Source organism: Pagrus major, chromosome 1 (genome assembly GCF_040436345.1).
Source record: "Pagrus major chromosome 1, Pma_NU_1.0".
NCBI classification, from domain to species: Eukaryota; Metazoa; Chordata; class Actinopteri; order Spariformes; family Sparidae; genus Pagrus; species Pagrus major.
The window spans coordinates 9,444,439-9,465,144 of record NC_133215.1 but is presented as its reverse complement, the minus strand read 5'-3'; the positions used below and the strand labels follow the sequence as shown (position 1 = coordinate 9,465,144).

Genomic DNA, 20,706 nt, shown 5'->3' with positions numbered 1-20,706 from the left:
AAATGACTCAATAGATAAATTAACAACTGATTAATTGCACCAGAAATGATATTAAAATGAAATGTAGGCATTCATTAATTCATAAAATGTTACATAAAGTTCAAGTTTTTGTTTTTTGTTTTTTGTTTTTTTGAAACTGCGACTTCTTTATTTTTTCCTTCACATTTTCTCCCCATTTATGTCCTTAAACATATGTATTTCTGTCTTTTCTTTTTACATTTCTTTATACATTTATGGCTTTTATTCACAGTGTAACATATGGTAAATGTTTCGCCTACTGGTTGATTGACATCAGAGTGCATATATAATAGATAGATAAACAAATAAATGTAAAAATTAATAAATAAAAGTCAACAATTGAATAGGAAATTAAGAAGATAGGAAAATTAATATAAAATAAAAAAAACACGGGCACAAATAAAAAACTGAAGTCGCAATTTTGTCACATTTTATAAATTAATAGATACTAAAAGAAAAATATAATCTTTAATAAATACAGTAAATATTAACTATTACTGAAAGATGTCTCATGAACTTTGTGTGTTTTTTTCATAACACAAGCAATATAATAATCTAGGCTCGAAAATTGCAACATTGCAGATGACAGGGTATATAAAACATGATGATTATTAATGCTGCTTGGTCAATGATTCACCTTACGTGCCCCTGCTGCCATTGGTTCAACTCTCACACACTTGCCCTGCTCAGGTTGGTAAATAAAAGACGCTGGTTGTGATTTGGGGCATTAGTGGAACTTGAGCTGCCCTTGATAGAAGAGAGAAAACCTGCAAAGATGGGCTACCTCTTTTATTTCTCCGCTGAGACGTGGACCCTCCTGGTTGCTCTCATCACACTGTTATTTGTGTAAGTGTTTGAGAATATGTGTCCCAGGTATTTGCATTGCATTGTATATGTGTTTGCCAGTGTGTATGATAAAATAAATCTCTTCTAACTCTGTTTTTGTTTGTTTTGCACAGGTACGCCTGCTGGCCATATGGAACATTTAAGAAAATGGGAATCCCTGGTCCCAAACCAGTCCCTTTTTTCGGCACTATGCTGGCATATAGAAAGGTTGGTAAATATAACTTTTCAGATTCAACATGTCATATTTTTACCAACACGTACAGGTGTAGACTATGCTTGTTAACAAAATAAAATGCCCCTGTAGTGTATGTATGAGAAAAATCTCCCACCGGGGTTTGGACAGTGTACATACCTCTTATTATTGGAGATGCATCTCACAGCTTTTAGGCACTGTTTCAACAGTCTCCCCCTTAGCTTAAGTACGTTGTAAATGGAGGCTGTTGTGAGAAATGACTTCTGTTTACTCCAGATAATCCAGTAACATTGCTAAGGACTGCTGAAGGTTCTCAATCATCCAGGTCATGGTAATTCTAAGTGCTGTATCGTTATCTCCTCAAAAGCATCTTATAAATGTGAGGACTGTACATCAAAATCAAATATTAGGATATTTTTGGCCAAATATCTCGATTTTGAAATTTACAATATTGTAGGGATGACTATTGGTACTTTCATAAAATATAAACACAATGAGATTTTTGATAAATGATCATCAGTAATGTGGATACAATAATTAAGTGGGTAAAGTCAAGTATTAGAACAAGTAGAACAGTAGAACTGTCTAATCTAAGACGATATAGTCTAATGTCACGATAAAGGTATAATATTGATAAAATTGCCCATCCCTAGTGTGACTGTTCATAATTTAAACATTTAAATATTTCAGTTCACTTAAATATTTAAGTGAATTGAAGAGGGGTGTTCAAATCATAATCTGGATTTCACTATTCTTGTACCTAGGGATTCGTCGTCTTTGACGAAGAATGCTTCAAGAAATATGGGAAAACATGGGGGTAAGTCTACAAGTTGTACAGTGTGTGTGTGTGTGTGTGTGTGTGTGCGCGTGTGTGAGTAATGTATATTAATATCTCATACATACTACTAACGTCTCACCTGGTGTTTTATTATTTTTCTATACATATTCTTTTCTATTGTTTTCATATTTAGCATTTTTGATGCCCGTCAGCCGGTGCTGTGTATCACAGATCCTGCCATGATAAAAACTGTCCTGATAAAGGAGTGTTACTCTCTCTTCACCAACCGCAGAGTATGCACATTCACTTCTTATATTATATCAATCACTTATTATGGTTGCCGCATTTTAGTTGAGGTCCCCTCATCATCGGCAGGTGTTTTCTTACTCTATCACAGAACTTCCGTATGAATGGTCCAATGTACGATTCCTTGTTCGCCGCTGAGGATGACCAGTGGAGGAGGATCCGCAGTGTCCTCTCTCCCTCCTTCACCTCAGGAAGACTGAAGGAGGTAGGCGCTCTCCTGCTCTGTACCTCCTCTGCCCATTAAAACATGTTGAAAATAATATTTTTCAGGAAGGTCTGTGTTGTGACTTGACTAGATTCTCTCTTGAGTAGTGCTTCCTCAGGATAAGAAACATAATTATGTATTTAGAAATGTTCCTTTTCTTTCTTTATCCCTTTTATCATCTTGTAACCATCATACCTATCCTGGGTAGGGAACAACTAATCTAGAAGACAAACAGAAACAGCAGCAGTCTGTTACAGTTAGCCTGGGTTTAACAGTGTGTTTTTCTGTCCGTCTGTCCCTGCCTGTGTCTCAGATGTTTGGGATAATGAAGCGCCACTCTGCTAACCTGCTCACCAGCATGAAAAAGAAGGTGGACAAGGATGAGCCCTTAGAGCTGAAGGAGTAAGAAAACTGAACTCCAACATAATTCATTCATTTAAAGATAACTCTTTGTAAGCCTGACAGGACATCTCTGACAGGTTTGTGTGCTCTGTAGGTTCTTTGGTCCCTACAGTATGGATATTGTAACCAGCACAGCCTTCAGTGTGGACATCGACTCACTCAACAACCCCTCGGACCCCTTTGTCGCTAACATCAAGAAGATGCTTAAGTTTGACCTTTTCAACCCTCTCCTCATCATTATTTGTATGTAATTCATTTTATTTCTGTTGTACTATGAATGTTTACAGTTGATACAATCAGTGTTTTTCCTTGATAAATGTGTTGCTTTCTGCTTTATTCCAGCTTTCTTCCCCGTCATGGGTCCTCTTTTTGAAAAGATGGAGTTTTCTTTTTTCCCCAAGTCTGTCACAGACTTCTTTTACGCTGCACTGCAGAAGATCAAGTCCGACCGAGAGACCAGCAAACAAAAGGTACTTCTGTCTTGTGTGTGTGTTTGTGTATGTCTCAGCACAATCAGAAATATAATCAAAGCTATTCATATATATATACATATGTCTACTTATAGAGTCGAGTGGATTTCCTTCAGTTGATGATTGACTCCCAGAACAACAAGGACCCCAGTGGAGGAGAGCAGGATAAAGGTGACACACATAAACATACACATACACATTGAGTTTCTATTTATACAACTTAAAGCTACTCTAAATCACATCTCTTTGCTATCTCCCCAGGTTTAAGCGATCACGAGATCCTCTCTCAAGCAATGATTTTCCTGTTTGCTGGCTATGAAACAACCAGCAGCTCTCTCAGTTTCGTGGCTTACAATCTGGCCGTAAACCCTCATATCATGAAACGGCTGCAGGAGGAGGTCGACGCCACCTTCCCTAAGAAGGTACGCTGAGAGTGTAGTGAGCATGGTTTGAGGAAGTAGGGATTCAGGAATCATATTCATATTCAGTTTATTTTGCTCATTTCAGTGTTTTACCTGCCCTTTTCTTAATAATGACATGAGAAACTGTAAAAACAGATGACAAACCCTTCTTTGTTTAACGTTTTTCTTTTCACAAATCATATAACATTCAGCAATACATACTCAGATGCAATCATTACAATCATGTTAACATAAATGTTACTCAGTAAGTTCATAATGTCCCATTGTTGTTGATTTATACATTCAACAGAAAAATATTTGAGCACAATTTCAAGTCCGAATAATTCATTTAAAGCTGCTTTCATTGGTTTTTGGCCACTAGTGCGCAGAGAAACTCCACATCAAGTTGACAAAACCATCGACTTATGAAGTTGAAATGGTTAACTTGCTTATTTACACATCCAGCAGGCAACATTAGCAGTCATCAGGAGTCTTGTTTTTGGCCACTAGATGAATTTAAGTCAAATATTCACTTTTCTTTGAGCTGTGCTTTGGTTTCCATCAAGGTGAAGGTTTTGTGGAGGTTCTCAGAGATGTTTACATTTGAATTTTGATATCCCTTTGTTGTCTTTCCAGGAAATATAAGGCCAGTAAATATAAGGCTACAGCCAGCTGCTGGTTGTAAAACTGCATGGTTTAATTTGTACTCTTTTGTTTTTGTTTCCAGTCGTAATGCTAAGCTAAGATAACAGGCTGCCGGCTGTACCCTTATAGTTACCAGACAGACATGAGAGTGGTATCAAGCGTTTTTCCCAAAACTTATTTTGATATCAAAACAACAAATGGTCAAATGGTCTGCATCTCAAAATCCCACAACAAGACATTATATTTTCCTGAAATGTGTAAAGATTAAGAGCTATGGTGCAATTTGTTACACCAATGAGATTCTTGGATATTAACATTTTAAAGGGTATACCAGTAACAGCAACAGTGCTCTCTTCTCTTTTTACCTCCATCTGTATCTCTTTAGCACTTGTTGTAGTTGTTAACTTTACCTAGTATGACAGAGTGGTGGTCTTCTGCTGAATCGCATGAGCAAGACTTCACAGCAATCATGAATGTGTCTGTTTATGTGTTTGGCTAGGCTCCAGTTGAGTACCAGGCTATGATCCAGATGGAGTATCTAGACTGCGTCATCAACGAGTCTCTGCGTTTGTACCCCGTTGCTGCACGTCTGGAGCGTGTGGCCAAGGCGACTGTGGAGATCAATGGGCTTGTGATTCCAAAGGGTATGGTTGTCATGGTACCCACATGGCCCCTGCACCGACACCCAGATCTGTGGCCCGATCCGGAGGCGTTCGAACCCGAGAGGTGTAGGAAGGATTTAGTTTACCAAAACAGCAGCGGAAAAGGCCTGAGCTCATCAGGTTATCAATACATTATTTTGAGTGTGTGTGCGTGTGTGTGTGTGTGTGTGTGTGTGTGTGTGTGTGTGTATGTGTGTATGTGTGTGTGTGCACCTTCAGGTTCAGCAAGGAGAACAAGGAGACTTTTGATCCATACACATACATGCCTTTCGGGGCAGGTCCAAGGAACTGCATCGGGATGAGATTTGCTCTGGTGATAATAAAACTTGCTTTGGTGGAGATCCTCCAGAGGTACAGCTTCGCTAGGTGTAAGGAGACTGAGGTGAGACCACAGATGTTGATCTTTACACTGCCTGTTAATTGTTTTATGATGCTGTCCAAAATGATTCATTGCAAGTTTGATAGTGATACCAAGGATTAGAGGTAGCCAAACATTGGTTTTATAAAGATCTATTTGTTCAAATATCAAAATGCTCAATGCTCTTTGCATGATGTTTATATAACCTCTGTGATACTGCCATTTATTTGCAGATTTGAAAAAGCAAGGCAGAGCTTAATGAATTGTTGACTTTGCTCACACTTCTTTCCTCTTCACCTTCCTGCCAGGTGCCCCTTGAGATGGACATCCAGGGCATGATAAAGCCAAAGCGACCAATCAAACTGAAGCTGGTGCCACGGTCTGAACCCTCGTGCTAAAAAAAACAACAAGATGAAGGATAATCATTTTAACTATGTTGTAGAGCTATTGTGAATGAACACAATGTATGTTTCTCATTATTTTGTTCATGGTAGTAGTACGGTTGTGTGTTCATCTGTCGAGTTACTTCTCTTTTTTGTTCCTGTAAAGCTTTTTAATCAATATTCACACTACACTGCGAGACAGTCTGATCATTTGTAAAGCGTGTGATAACAATAAAGGATAGTTTGGATTTTTCTCATACACAATCATTCTTATTTGTGAATTGATTAATGTGATAGCTACATGTTACTTGAAGAAGCTACAAATGATTAAAGCAGCATGACAGAGACACAAAGTAACAACAAGTAGCAGGTGTTCATGTTTTTCTTTCCACCCCGTGGAAAATATGAGACTGAAATAAAAACGTCAGTGGTAAAGGATGTATTCAGATCGTATTCAAATACTGCCACATAGTCTGTGTAAAAGTTCTGCAGTTAAATCTTATGTAAGTAAAAGTATGGAAGTCTAATCAGTATAATGTTGTAAAAGTATTAAAAATAAAAGAAGTCAAAGGATGCAACTATTAATCTGCTGATTATTTTCCATTAATATATCCATACATATAATAAATATCCATTAATCAATTGATTGGTTGGTTTGTAAAAATTCTGAAAATAGTAAAAATTACTGTCACAAGTACCCAGAGCCCACAGTGACAACTTTGACATGTTTATTTTGTTCAACCAAATGTCCAAACCTCAAAATAATGTATATATACATACATATATATATACATATATATGTATATGTATATAATAATGTATATATATGTACATGTATTCAAGTATTGTACAGTACATACTTGAATACATGTACTCAGTTACATTCCACTACTGGAAAAAGTGAAGAGAGTTCAATCAGATACCATTACTTTCTTTTTAACAGTGTATTAATTGAGGGATTGTTTGTTAATTCATCAGAATAATTTATTGAATGAACATTATAAATGCATATTATCTGAGAAAGTTGGAAGGTTAAAATGTTTTTTGTAATACACAAGTTATAAAAATTAACTGAGACAACATTATTTGTTTTTTCACTGAATGGAAGTTGTCTTTTAGGGTTTTTTCCAAAAACCAAACATTTTCCATCTTCAGCAATGAGTAAGCAACTCATTTAAACTATTCCTCACCTTATTTGGAAGATACAGTAACATATTTACCCATCACACACATCACATCATTACCCAGAACGTGTTATTCATGAGGGTTTTGACTTGTATTTGATCGAAAATGAATTCCAAATTCCCTTGATCCTGATCTGATCGAGCATCCATGGGACATGCCCGAAAAAGTCAGATCCATGAAGGCCCCACCTCACAACCCACATGACTCACAGGCCAGACAGCACAGGACATCTCCAGAGGTCCTGTTTACATGCCTCGACGGGCCGGAGCCAAGTTCAATGAACGTTGAACATTGCATTGCAAAGAGATAATCAATGGTATTCACTTCATGTTCTTCAGTTCTCCAGAAATCAACATGATTCATTTTATATGATATGAATGAAAACAGACATAGTTATAGATATATGATACAGATTAAAAACTTATTGTAGTAAACTTGAGGCAGCATTGTCAGTTTCTAAAATTACAAATCTACAGGATAGTTCAGCGTTAAGGGACGCATCTCTCTAAGTACTCCCTAGTTGCACTCGACTGAACGTGTCACCAGCTTCAGTTTGATTGGGTTTAGGGGTCCAACAGCGCCTTGAGGATCCATTGTCAAAGGAATCTGGGGAACGAACAAATTCACTAAATCAAAAACTCTCTCTTAATACAAATTATATAAAAGCAATCACGTAGAATTAGTCTACCTAAGTATGTCATTTAAATATATTCACCTCTGTCTCCTCGCAGACTGAGAAGCTGCAGTTCTGTAAAACTTCCACCAAGGCCAGTTTAATCATCACCAGAGCAAAACGCATCCCTATGCAGTTCCTCGGCCCGAGCCCAAATGGCAGATAGGTGTATTGGTTGATGCTCTGCTTGTTCTGCTTACTAAATCTTGAAAAACAATCATACAGTAACACAAGTAAAATTAAATCATTATGAAACATCAAAAGATGTTAGAAAAACAAAAAATATATATGTATTATCAGAAATTCTTAAAAGTTGCTTTGGAAACTCATTGCAACTTAATTCTTGAGTAACACACATAAACACTACCTGTCAGGTCTGAACTCTTCTGGCTCGGGCCATAGCTCAGGGTCATGGTGCAGAGCGTAGACTGGAATCGAAACCAACATGTTTTTTGGGATTGTAATACCATTGACTTTGACAGTTTCTTTGGCTATTCGCTCCAGACGGCCAGCTGGAGGGTAGAGCCTATTGACAAAACAAATATATGCTTTAAATACTGAATGTCTTTATCAGACTAAATACTAATTTGATTTATTATTAATTTCTTGACGCTATCACGCAGACAATTTATAGTTCTAAAGCAGGAAGTAGACAAACAAATGGTCAGAAGTAAACAAATGGTCTATGGGCGACAAAAAGCCGAGAAGGTGTTGTTTTTACTTCCTGTCTGTCCAACTGCCTTTGGACAGATTTTACTTGTTCATGTTACATAGTCAAAGTCACAACAGTGAGCTTTGCAAAAATTGCGTACATTTTATTTATTCTTATGAAAACTTCTTGACCTAACATTACATCATCAGTCTAGTCTGTTGAGACATCATCTAGCACATGAAAATTGGCATTACCTCAGACACTCATTGACAACACTGTCTAGGTACTCCATCTGCATCAGAGCTTCATATTGGACTGGACCCTGCAGAGTTGACACAATTCAAATTTTTGAAAACTGAAGTTTCATCGAGAAAATGAAATAGAGAGTATGACTCCTGTACCAAAAACTTGTGCTTTACGTTATTAGGGAAAGTGGAGTCTATCTCCGCTTGCAAGCGTTTCATGACAACAGGATTTCTTGCCAAACTGTAGGCCAAAAAAACGAGGGTGGTGGCGCTCGTCTCGTAACCACCCAACACAAATATTGTTACTTGTGAGATGATCTCATGATCAGTGAGACCTGTTAGGAAGGGCAGGATGCATGAACAGAGAGAAGATTAAGAAGGTGTCAGAACCTTTGGTGTGAATACATGTGAGCATAAATGTGTGCTTTTGTATGCATGTAATATCACTGTGTAATTACCTTTATTTTGCTTTTCATTCCTGGGTCCATTGGCAGTCTGAGAGTTGATCATATTTTGAAGAAAATCTCCTGAGTTCTGAAAACAGGTCAGATAATTTGTATGCATGTTCACCTGTTTATGTGTGCATTTGTCATGTGGTGTGACAATATATATAATACAATGAGATGACAGATACTTGAAGACTAGTAGAGATTTTGTTTTATGTTGCAATTTTAGTGGATTTTTGGAATATTAGGACATTTTTTGTCTACTGTAAATGCAATGAAGTACTTTTATTTGTAAGATTTAGTATCTGATTGCCGTCTTTGGATAATATTACATGATCTTTATCAGCAAATGGTCTACACCTAGATGTTCAAATTTCCTTTCTTTCCTGAGCACATTAAGGTCATCTTATCCATATTTGCTGAAGCTTGAGTTTTTAAAGCTCATTCTTGACCTCTGAAACAACATTTCACCGAAGATCATACATTATCTATTGTTGAAGATCATGTGCAATGATGGAAAGCGCCAGAAATGCTATAAAATGGACCCTGTTTTGTCATCCACTGTTTCGATGTCAGGGATATACTTAGAATCAGAATCTTAAGCCAACATAGATGAGAAGACCTTAAATAACACAGAATAACAACAGAAATTTGAACATCCAATGACCATACAGACTCCATTTTCAAAAGATTGTTAAAATCAATCTTAAGATGAGAAGATTTAGTCAACTATCTGTTGATGGTTTTGCGAATGGATTTTGGTAAATTATTCTTAATTGTCATATACAGTATATATCTATCATAGTATAATCAATCAATCAATCAATCAAACTTTATTTGTATAGCCATTTTCAAACATCAAAGTAACACACGTGCTTCACACAATGAGAACAATAAAAACAATACCAGACAGTAAGATTTGTCAAACTGCTATTGAATATTTTATCCATATTGCGCCCACCCAGTTGTGTGTTTTCTCCTGACCTGGTGTGAGCTCCCATTGCGTTCTGCTCTGACCTTCTCCACAAACCCTTTAAAGAAAGTAGTAGTAGACCTCGGAAAGAGGGAGGCTCCCAGCAGCTCCAAAACAGGAAGAAATATGGGAAAGCATCCTGACAAGGCAAAGGGGGGTAAAAATGATAATTTAAAGGTCCCATTTTATGCTCTTTTTCTGATTCATACTTTTATTAAGGGTGTCTACTAGAAAAAGTTTACATGCTTCAAAGCTTGGGTAGGTAATTCTGTTCAAAAGCATTTTCTATCATATTTGTATAACATTTCTTAACATCCTGACAGCATTCAAAATATTAAATGATTTGAAAAAAGAACGAAATAAATCCATTGTCTCTGGCAGCCACAGGCCTGTAAAAACTTCATCCAGTCAATTTAATCGGCCCAACAATTTTGTATGGACGGACTACCTGTCAATCAATCTGCACTTACCTGACCACCCTCCCCACCCTGTGCTGACTCCGCCCACCAGTCATTGCGCGTAACACCTGTTGTATCGAGCTCTGTTTTCTCGTTGAGATTTGTTTCCCCTAGTCCTGCCCCCGTCCAAAATGGCCCCAAAGGCAAAGGAAGCGCGTGTTCACAAAAAGCTCGCCCCCGAGCTGTTGTGCTCGTACCACAGAGGCACTGTGGAGAGAGCTAAGGTTCAAAACTGACTTTTTTTAGCGAGTTTTATCTGAAGATGTTGTATTGTAGAAGTGAAATCCAAATTTCTTGACTGTCTAGTTATATTTTAAACTGAGACAACAGCACATATGTTTGTGTTTTTATGTCTTTATTAACACAACCAACTACTGTTATTTCTATCAATAAAAAATATTAAATTTGTGAGAGACTTTTCATTTTGAATATTATCGACTTTTGGAAGAATGTGTGCTCATTCATTTATAGGCTAAATATAAATCGCTATTTTATCATATTTGTCTTAAATCCAGCTCCATTATAGCAGGTAAAGCACATCCTGTCAGCTTGTAGTATTACTGTCAAATACTGTTCCCCCTCTGTTCAATATGAAAGGAGGCTCACACATCTTTCAAATTCATACTCCTGACTTCTTTCCCCACAACAGTCACAAAGTCCTGTGATTTTCAGGCTTATTGAACAGAGGGGGAACAGTATATTTCAAAAGCATATAGCGAACAGACTTTTTTTTAATATTTCAAGTTGGCAGCACACCGCGTTATTAAAATAGTATGAGCCAGTCCAGATGTGTTTTTTATTTGCAAATTGGTCTATCTGAGAACAGGCCTTCAGTTTCTTTACGCACGTGAGTCAATTGACGGCACTCATTTTATTTGATACAGCCTATACTTTTCAATAAAAAGGATTATAAATTGACATGCTTTGATATCATACTTACATATCCTGCATATCATTTATCATTTTAAGCTCAACTAGAAAAATTGCATTTCCTGCGAAAATACAGTGTGAATGCTGACGGCTGAAGTGATTTCGGAAATCTGCTGAACGTACTGCCGGAAATGCATAAAACTATAAGAATGAATGGTCAAGATTTTGCAGAAAAAGCTGAAAAGTACAAGGCTTAATGGGCTGAAAAAGCTGAATATTGTGATAGTTGAACAGTTTCTCTAGCTGAACATAAAGCTGAACATTTGAAAAAGTTGAAAAGGCAGAAAGCTGAATTTTTGAAAAGGTTGAAAAGCTGAAAAGTAATAGGCTGAAAGAGCTTAAACAGCTGAACAGTTTGATAGTTGAATGGTTTCTGTAGCTGCACATATGCTGGAGCAGTAGCAGAACAAAATTTGAAAATGTCCCCATAAGAATGAATGGGAAAACACCTCCCAAACACCTGCAGGTCTAGAAAAATGTGTAATGGTTATGGCCAAAATATGTATACAGTGAGTAACGGGAGACGTTGCTGAAGCCTGTGATGTGTTTTTTATTTCTGTAGAGTGAAAAATGAGGGTACGAGAGCAAGAGACAAAACAGGTACCGTCTGCTCTCCTCCAGAAATTTTGGCTCAAAATTAACATTGCGGCTTATGGGGGAGTTGCTGGAGTACTTGTCGCTCGAGGGCCTCTACAGCCAAAAGTTTAAGTCCTACATCTGAAATAAGACCATCATCTGAAAGCCAACAAGATTTCCTACATTTCCTTGTATATATTGTCTATGTGAAGTAAAAGATGTGGGGCCCAAATCAAGCTGAAGACAGTTTTTTCTAAAGTTTTTGCAGCTGCTCTCCACTCTAGCGATGATGTCACGCACTCTAGCTCACGCAATACACACCCATTATAAAACCAGAAGACAAGCTAAAAATCCTTAAAACTAAAACTGTGATTATTTCAAAACCGTTAAAGATTTTCAAAAACTGAAATACGTGCCCAATAGTTCAAGGTCTTGTGAATATTTTAAAGTTGGAATGGTGTCTCTAGCTCAAAGTATGAGGGACCAGAAGAGGTTCGAAAGTGGAGGAGTTTTGAAGAGGATTTGAAGATTTTCCCATTTGCTTCCATATTAATTTTTTTTTGAAAAAGCTGAATATTTGAAAAAGTTGAAAAGCTAAAAAGCTGAAAAGTACAAGGCTGAAAGAGCTTAAAAAGCTGAACATTTTGACAGTTGAACGGTTTCTATAGCTGAACGTATGCTGAAGTAGTAGCAGAATGAAATTTGAAAAAATCCCCATAAGGATGAATGGGAACATTTTTGCAGAAAAAGCTGAATATTTCCAAAAGTATAAAAGATAGAAAAAACAAAAATACACGCCATCATGTCCTTAACGAGCTGAACATTTTGACAGTTGAATGGTTTCTGTAGCTCAAAATTTGTAGGAGGAGCAGCGAGCCAAAAAACGTACAGAAGAGGAATAATAATATTTAAATTCCAGAAGAACAATAGTGTGAATGCTTTGAAGCATTCACACTAATAAATTCAAATAGGTATTTGACCGGAATTTCAAACATTTGTCCGGTAAATTGAAAACCTGCCGGTCACGTTGTCCGGTGCCAATTTTTTCTAGCGGAAACCCTGCTCCAGACTTCATTTTCTTTACATAGCAACAGTCCTGTGTTGTCTTTGACAGAATCAATAACATTTAATGTTAAAAAAACACATTGTTTTTCTCATACTCTCCATTCCTGCAGCAGTGAGCAAATTGAGTAAACTGTACATATATTTAAATGCACTGTATGTATCCACTGTATACTCTGGGTCGACGGATTATTGACCTGGTCGATTATTGTATCTGAGATCCAGCATTTTTCTGACTATCGGAAATATTTTTTTTTAATCCAATTGCTGATAAAATAAACCATACATTTCAAAATGTGATACTTTGGTTCTGATGCAGCCTCCAATCTGCAAAGTAAAGGCTGATGCAACCTATGCAATTGGCCTACACCGTAGCGAGCGTTTGTGTGCGCTGCTGGCGGTGATGAGCGGATTGCCAGCTATACTTTCCCCTTTGAACACACCAACTCCTTTGGCTCACAGCTGTGTCTCTGGGCTAGGGAGAGTGGACAGGCTGAGTGACTGCAGGGAGGTCTACCTCCACCTCCACCTAGAAGCTGAAAGATGCGTTTCTACCTAGCAGACTTATCACAGTCGCTGAGGGCATTGACCGTATAGTTGTGACATTGCAACTTTACAGTGGTCCCAACAGCTTGTTTAAAGGCATAGTTTCTGCATACAGGCTGTGCGCATTTCTCCATGGGTTGAGCTTTTCAATAAGTTTGCCTTATTTATATAGCATCTTGACATGCCTTATAATCAAAAAATTCATGGAAATGTCACTTTCACAATATGTCACAGATGTCACTCTAAGTCACAGACAAGTACCTTGGAATATGAAAAGCAATATGGGAAATCTGAACAGCTTGGAGACATGGGTGATGAAGGGACTTGGACTTGAAGGGTTGCTGATTGAGTCCATATCCACACTGAATATACAGCTCGCCATCACATCAATACTATAGGCTCCAAAGAAGCTGGAATAGACATGTTACACAAATTAAACGAATCATTGATAAAATCAAAATTCTTCATGGTGAAGTTATTGAGCTCATGTTAAATAATCTCTGAATCGAAAGAGAAAAGATGGTAATAATCATACCCATCAAGGTAACTTATAAGCAGTATTACAAACATATATAAACATTGAAATTACAGATTAGCCTTTTCAACTCTGCAGATCTCACAGAATCTAAATGCAGCCTACTATAGTCCTTTTGTTTTTGAAGATACACTAAATCTCTAAATCCTGTTTTTATTTTGATATAATATAACCAATATTACTTAATCATAGGCACAGTGTAGTATTTGCCTTAATAGTGTGGACTAGATTATTAGGGTCTGGCTCTGAATAGTCAACCTCTGAGGACACGTTTTTATAGTGTTAACTAATTTAATCTCTGCATCAATTTCCAGAAATATTTGAAATTAATAAAAAATACTTATTTGTGTTTAATTTCTTGAATGAACAGTTCAACATTTTGGAAAAACAGATAAACTGCTTTCATGCCAACTGATATACTCGTTGTCTGTGGGGTAAATATAAAAGTCGTTAGTCGTTAGCTTAGCTTAAGACAATAACAGCCCAAAGGTAACAAACTCTACCTACCATCACTTCTAAAGCGCACACATGAACATGTTTGTTTCTCGTGTGGCGCTCTTGGGTGGTGTTCTGTCACTTTAAAATAAAAATAAAAAATACTAAGTTTGATTAATCTAATATTAAGCATTTACAGCAAGTTATTACTCACTCTTTCATAGTTATAACTTCATTATTGTGCGCTTTGGACTGCAGGCAGGTTGTCAGCTTGTGGGAATGATGTTTCATGACACTAAACATCTTAGGAAAAGGAAAAAGCAAAAAATTAACGGAAGTACGTAACGTGAAGATGAAATGAGTTAAAGAAAATTCGTAAAATCAATAATTTACCTCTTTTATACGGCCAGAGGTGAAGTTAGGAGAGAGGATGCTACGAAGTCGTCTCCAGTGATCATCCTCAGCTATATTCACAGCATCATAGAGTTCCCCATTCAGGAATAAGTTCTAAAGGAAGAGCGGGCAGCACACTTGTGTTTATGCATGTTTGGGTTCACAATTGTACATATAAGTGTAACAGCTGCAGTTAGTAGTACAATGGATAACATAGTTTGCTGCACATTTAATGAGTACACAGATAAAGATCATGTTGTGTAGGGCTGGGCGATATGGCCTTTTACTAACAATACACGATATATATCTCGATATTTTGCCTTAGCCTTGAATTAACACTTTGATGCATACAATCATGCCAGTATCAGGATTCTACGTGTCTAAATTAAAACATTCTTGTTCATACTGCATTAATATATGGTGATTTTAAACAATCATGCTAAAAGGGTGAAATCACAACTGAACAAATTTATCAAAACTGTATTTATTAAACAGTTATTAAGCAGTGGCACAAACATCATGTCATTTCAAAACAAATAAAGTGCCTTTTATGCATGACGTAACTAATATGACATATCAAAATAACACTAAATTAAAGTGCACATTTTGTGCATAATGGCACTAGGATATTTTAAAGAAAAATATGCACTTTGTGCAGGGTGTCACTGAGATGACATTTCAAAACAACACTAAATTAAAGTGCACTTTTTGTACATAATGCCAGTACAATATTTAAACAAATAAAAAAAATAAAGTGCCTTTTTGTTCATGATGTCACTAATAACATTTCAAACAACACTAAATAAAAGTGAACATTTTGTGCATAATGCCACTAGGATATTTTAAAAGAAATACATGCACTTTTGTGCAGGTAGATTATATCTTGGGTCAAGTGTGTTGATGAGCTTTCTGAATCCGGGCTTTTCAACCACACTCACTGGGGCCATGTCTTTCGCTATGTGGTGGGTTACTGCGGATGTTATCTCCTTCTGTTTTTGACTATTTTTGTCGTATGGTGTTGTTCTGGAAAAAGAAGACGCCAGAATCAATTGCGTCAGTGCTGGTTGCTTCGGCCCTTTTTTTTAATATGGCACCGGCCGGAGATGCGCTTGTGCGGAGTTTCAAGCACTCTTCGTTTTCTTGCAGGTGGGTTCTCAAATGGTGATATAAATTTGTTGTACTACCACCTTTTGTGGCGACGCTTTTGCAGCATACTTTACATATTACGGTTATTTGTTCAGCGTCCTCCCTCTTGTACCCAAACCACCACCAGACGATGGATCCTGCGTTGTTTTTCTTGGGAATTAATTCTCCCTCCTCCATTTGTCATAGCACCTGCTGCTGCCGCTACCTACTCTCTGCTGCTACATGCTGCCGGGCGTATGACGTTGCACGCACGACAGAATGTGATGTACGTAACTAGGTGTGCTTGTTTTATCTCTCTGTGCAGAGAGATGAGAAGAAGTGAGAAAAACCTGCAGTTCAATGCCCGCGACTAAAAGCAACTGTGTGACAATTGAATGTATACTCGAATATTCACGATATAGTCAATTTCTACATCCCACAGAGAACAAGCCGCGATTCATTGAGTATATTCGCTATATCGCTCAGCCCTAATGTGGTGCGTCAACATCATTGCTCTTTATTATTTGTTTGGGGTTTTTTTTCTTGTCAGCAAATTCCATGAATAGACCAAAATCCGCAATCAGCCCTCTCTCCTCTGAAGATGTTCACACACTAGTGATGTCTAACCATGCCACCACCTGTTCACCACCCATTTCCCTCCTCTCCTCTCCAAAACATCTCACACGACATCTTGCCTTTCCTCACTACCCTGATCAACTCCTCCATCACTTCAGGCCATATTCCAGCTCCTTTTAAGACAGCAACAGTAAAGCAGTAAATCAGTCAGGCTTCAGGACTGCTCACTTCACTGAGACGGCCCTCCTCAAAGTGACTGAGACGCTCTGTGCCGCCAGAGCCTCGTCCCACTTGTCAGTCCTCATTCTCCTTGACTTATCCTCTGCGTTTGACACAGTCAACCACCAAATCCTCCTCTCCACTCTGGCCGTACTTGGCATCGCTGACTCTGCTCTAACCTGATTCACATCATACCTGACAAATCGCACCTTTCAGGTCACGTGGAATGGCTCCTTGTCCAAGCCTTGGAAAACTGGTGTCCCGCAAGGCTCAGTACTAGGACCACTTCTGTTTTCACTCTACACTATATCACTAGGCTCTTCAATCACATCACATGGATTCTCTTACCACTGTTCCTCTCCTTTCCCCCATCCTCCAATACCCACGTTGCCACGCGCATCTCGGAATGTATGGCAGACATCTCTGCTTGGACAACTGAGCACAATCTTGAGCTCAACCTTAGTAAAACTGAACTCCTCTTCATTCTGGGGAAAGACTGGCCTCACATGGACCTGTCGGTCACTGTCGAGGACATCACGGTATTGTCTTCATCGACTGCAAGGAACCTGGGCATAATCCTCGACGACGTACTATCCTGCGCCCCAACATCACCGTGGTGGCCCGATCCTGCAGATTTGCCCTCTACAACATCCACAGGATCCGGTCTTTCCTCACAAAAGACGCGACGCAACTCCTGGTCCAATCACTGGTCATCTCCCGCCTGGACAACTGCAACTCGCTCTTGGCTGGACTCCCAGCCTCTGCGACTAAACCGTTGTAATGTATACAGAACGCTGCAGCGTGCCTCGTTTTCAATCTACCCAAATTCTCCCATGTGACCCCCCTCCTCTGTGACCTACATTAGCTTCCTGTTGCGGCCCGCATCCGATTCAAGACCATGGTGCCTACCTCCAAAAGCTGGTCAGACCACACGCCCCTGCTCGAGCACTTCGCTCTACTACATCAGCTGGCCGGCTGGTACAACCATCGCTAAGAGCAAACAAAGGCCGCTCAGCGAAGTCGATACTTCTTCTCTGTTCTGGTGCCTCAGTGGTGGAACAAACTCCCGACCAATGTCAGGACAGCAGAATCACTCGCCATCTTCCGCAAAAGACTCAAGACTCACTTGTTCAGACTTCACCTCGACCCCGCATAGCATGACTCCCTCCCCACACCCCCACCCCCCCAAAAAAATTATATGCACTTGTATGTTCTTACCCTTAGCACTTACATCATAGCACTTATGTACTTAAGGTGTCCTTGATAAATAGCAGCTACTTTGCTCAGATAAAGGCTTGAAAATTGTTTCTATTTTTTCTTCTTTATCAACAGTGATATGTTGTGGTTTCTTTCTTGTGACAAATGTACTTATTGTAAGTCGCTTTGGACAAAAGCGTCTGCTTAATGTGCTAAATGTAAATGCTGCACTTTAGTGGCTCAAAGCATTTGCTTAGCCTGCATGTTAGCATGTTAACATTAGGATACTAAAAACTCGATTATTTGCAGATGATATAATTGTATTTTGTTGTGGTAAGAATTTTGAAAAACTTTTTGGTGGTGGAAAAATAATTGAAAATGCTAAAGAGTTGGTTTGATTCTATTAAATCAATACTGACTTTAAGGAAAATTAGATATATAGTCTTCAGGAACTCACTAAGGTAGAAAACTTGTCTTGGTTGCTTCTTCATGTCTAGTTTTCTTACTTTTTGAGATTTTGTCATTTTTAACATGTTTTCAGTAAAATTTCTTGTTCTCAACATGATCATTAATCAATTTTGAAAAGGGGAAAAAAGGGTGACAGTTCCCAATGTAAAAACCATGAATGGCCAGTATTTGACTTCCCATCTCAAAAACATTCTCACAAGTTCCTTTTGAATGCAACATAGTCTGCTTTAATCGATGTACAAAGGATCACATTACATTAGTGTCTTTTGTACTCTCCTGTGTTTGTTCTGTTCAGTGTTAATATGTGCCAGTTCTCACCCGCCGGTTGGTAAAGTAGGTGAGGCACTCCTTCACCAGGATGGTTTTCAACATGTCAGGGTCCATCACAGCTAGCGCGGGCTTCTTGAACTCATATGATCTGGACATTTACACAAACACATATTAACATTTCCAACATTTAGTGCAAAACTCATATGTTGTACTTGCCGCCAACACTGTTGCTGGCACAAGCAACCATGAGAGGCTCAGGGGTCATAACCTGCCAAAGAGTTTTGCAAAGCATAAAATAATATGGTAATAATTATACCAAAAATATTGACTTTAATCTATGTTTTTAATTTATGTGTTTTGATTACATATACAAACTACAAAACTACAATCTAAAGTGTCACATTTATCACAAAGATTTTTATATCATGTTGAGTAAATGTGAATGAATTAAATGACTTAGTCTAATTAAAGTAAATTAATGCAGACTTATACATAAACCTTACGTGTTTATTCAATTATTACATATAAAGTTAAGGGGAACTTAAACATGAACATAATGTGTTTCTCAAGTGTTTATTATGCAAGTATAATATGTAACAGCAATGCATTCCAAATTGTTTATTCGGTCTTCTCTAATGAATCTTACGTCTATATATTTAAATTATAAACACTGATTCAACATGATAAAATAAAACTTTGGTAAGGCTTCTGGTTTTCCTTACAGGCCTCTCTATTGTTTGCAATATGTGGATGAGGTCCCAACAATATTGAACTTGTGTAGTAGAATTAGATGAAACATTTCTATTAAAATAAAATACTTAAAGTAAATGTTTTAGGCATAAGAATTTCTTTAGTGTAGGGTTATTTCTTACAGTGCATTTACAGTGTATTACATGAGAACATTTACTCACCCCCACACTTTCCCATACTTTTGAGCACACGCCTTGTCATCTAAGAAGTAAACCTTGTAACAGAGAATACATTTTCAAAATACATAATTGTATCTGTACCAACACAGTTCATTTTTTAACTCATATGACAGAAATCATGAAATTATGGTCATTTAGTTTTAAAGATTTACATACAGGGTTGTGCCTGCCAACTGTTCCCCAGTACATGAACGGCTTGGGACCTGGGATTCCCAACTTCTCAAATGTCTGGTAAGTCTTGTTGCCATACCTGCCACCATATACCATTATATCACATCTTTAAATAGTGTCAGTCAAATTACTGTTAACTTGAAAGGAAAAAGGTTAATGGTTGGTGCATTAGTTTTGGTGACCAATTTCACCTCAAGTACTTTGACTGAAATCAATCGAACATAACACTTACGTAACAAATAAGCAGATACATGTGATCAGCAGAATCCATGTTTCTAAAGAGAAGAGAGGAAGGTAGTCCATGGCTCTCTCTTGCTTGACCACACTGCTGTGATCTCAACTTTGCACCGAACTAACACGTGATTACAGACTCTCCCTGTTTCTTTCTTTCTCCCTGCTATGGAGGACCAAAACTGACAATATCAAAAATAAATATAATATAAACATACATAAATGACTCAATAGATAAATTAAGAACTAATTAAATGCACCAGAAATAATACTAAAATGAAATGTAGGCATTCATTAATTTAAAAAAATTGACATAAACTGCTGCTTCTTTATTTTTTCCTTCACATTTTCCTCCCCATTTATGTCCTTAAACATATGTATTTCTGTATTTTCATTTTACATTTCTGTATGCATTTCTGGCTGTTATTCACAGTGTAACATAGGGTAAATGTTTCACCTACTGGTTGATACTGACATCAGAGTGCACATATAATAGATAGATAAATAAATACATGTAAAAATTAATAAATAAAGTCAAAAATTTAACAGGAAATTAAGAAGATAGGAGAATTGATATCAAATAAAATAAGCACGGGGACAAATGAAAAACTGAAGTCACAATGTTGTCACATTTTATAAATTAATGCTTACATTTATTATTAATATTATTTTTGGTGCCTTTAGTAGCATATACATTATTATATTGTGTTATTTATTTCTCTTATTTCAGTCCTCCATACTTTC

General features: G+C 37.6%; 2 protein-coding genes across 2 annotated transcripts; one reads left to right on the top strand and one right to left on the bottom strand.

The window, feature by feature from the left end:
* The first annotated feature begins 762 nt into the window (after positions 1-762).
* LOC140994432 (cytochrome P450 3A40-like) lies at positions 763-6,252 on the top strand. Its single transcript, XM_073464056.1, has 13 exons — positions 763-864; positions 978-1,071; positions 1,822-1,874; positions 2,029-2,128; positions 2,233-2,346; positions 2,660-2,748; positions 2,843-2,991; positions 3,091-3,218; positions 3,314-3,389; positions 3,480-3,640; positions 4,764-4,990; positions 5,146-5,308; positions 5,593-6,252. Exons 1-13 carry the CDS (start codon positions 794-796, stop codon positions 5,680-5,682), a joined length of 1,515 nt encoding a protein of 504 aa, XP_073320157.1. The 5' UTR covers positions 763-793; the 3' UTR covers positions 5,683-6,252.
* Positions 6,253-6,381: 129 nt separating this feature from the next.
* On the bottom strand, positions 6,382-20,090 carry LOC140994449 (cytochrome P450 3A30-like). The gene is made up of 14 exons (XM_073464081.1): positions 19,964-20,090; positions 19,717-19,810; positions 19,543-19,595; positions 18,680-18,779; positions 14,777-14,890; positions 14,598-14,686; positions 13,675-13,823; positions 9,853-9,980; positions 8,881-8,956; positions 8,597-8,757; positions 8,432-8,499; positions 7,893-8,051; positions 7,568-7,730; positions 6,382-7,458 (listed from the first exon to the last, which is right to left on the bottom strand). The coding sequence occupies exons 1-14, from the start codon at positions 20,032-20,034 to the stop codon at positions 7,369-7,371; spliced, it is 1,515 nt and encodes a 504-aa protein (XP_073320182.1). The 5' UTR covers positions 20,035-20,090; the 3' UTR covers positions 6,382-7,368.
* Between the last annotated feature and the right edge of the window lie 616 nt (positions 20,091-20,706).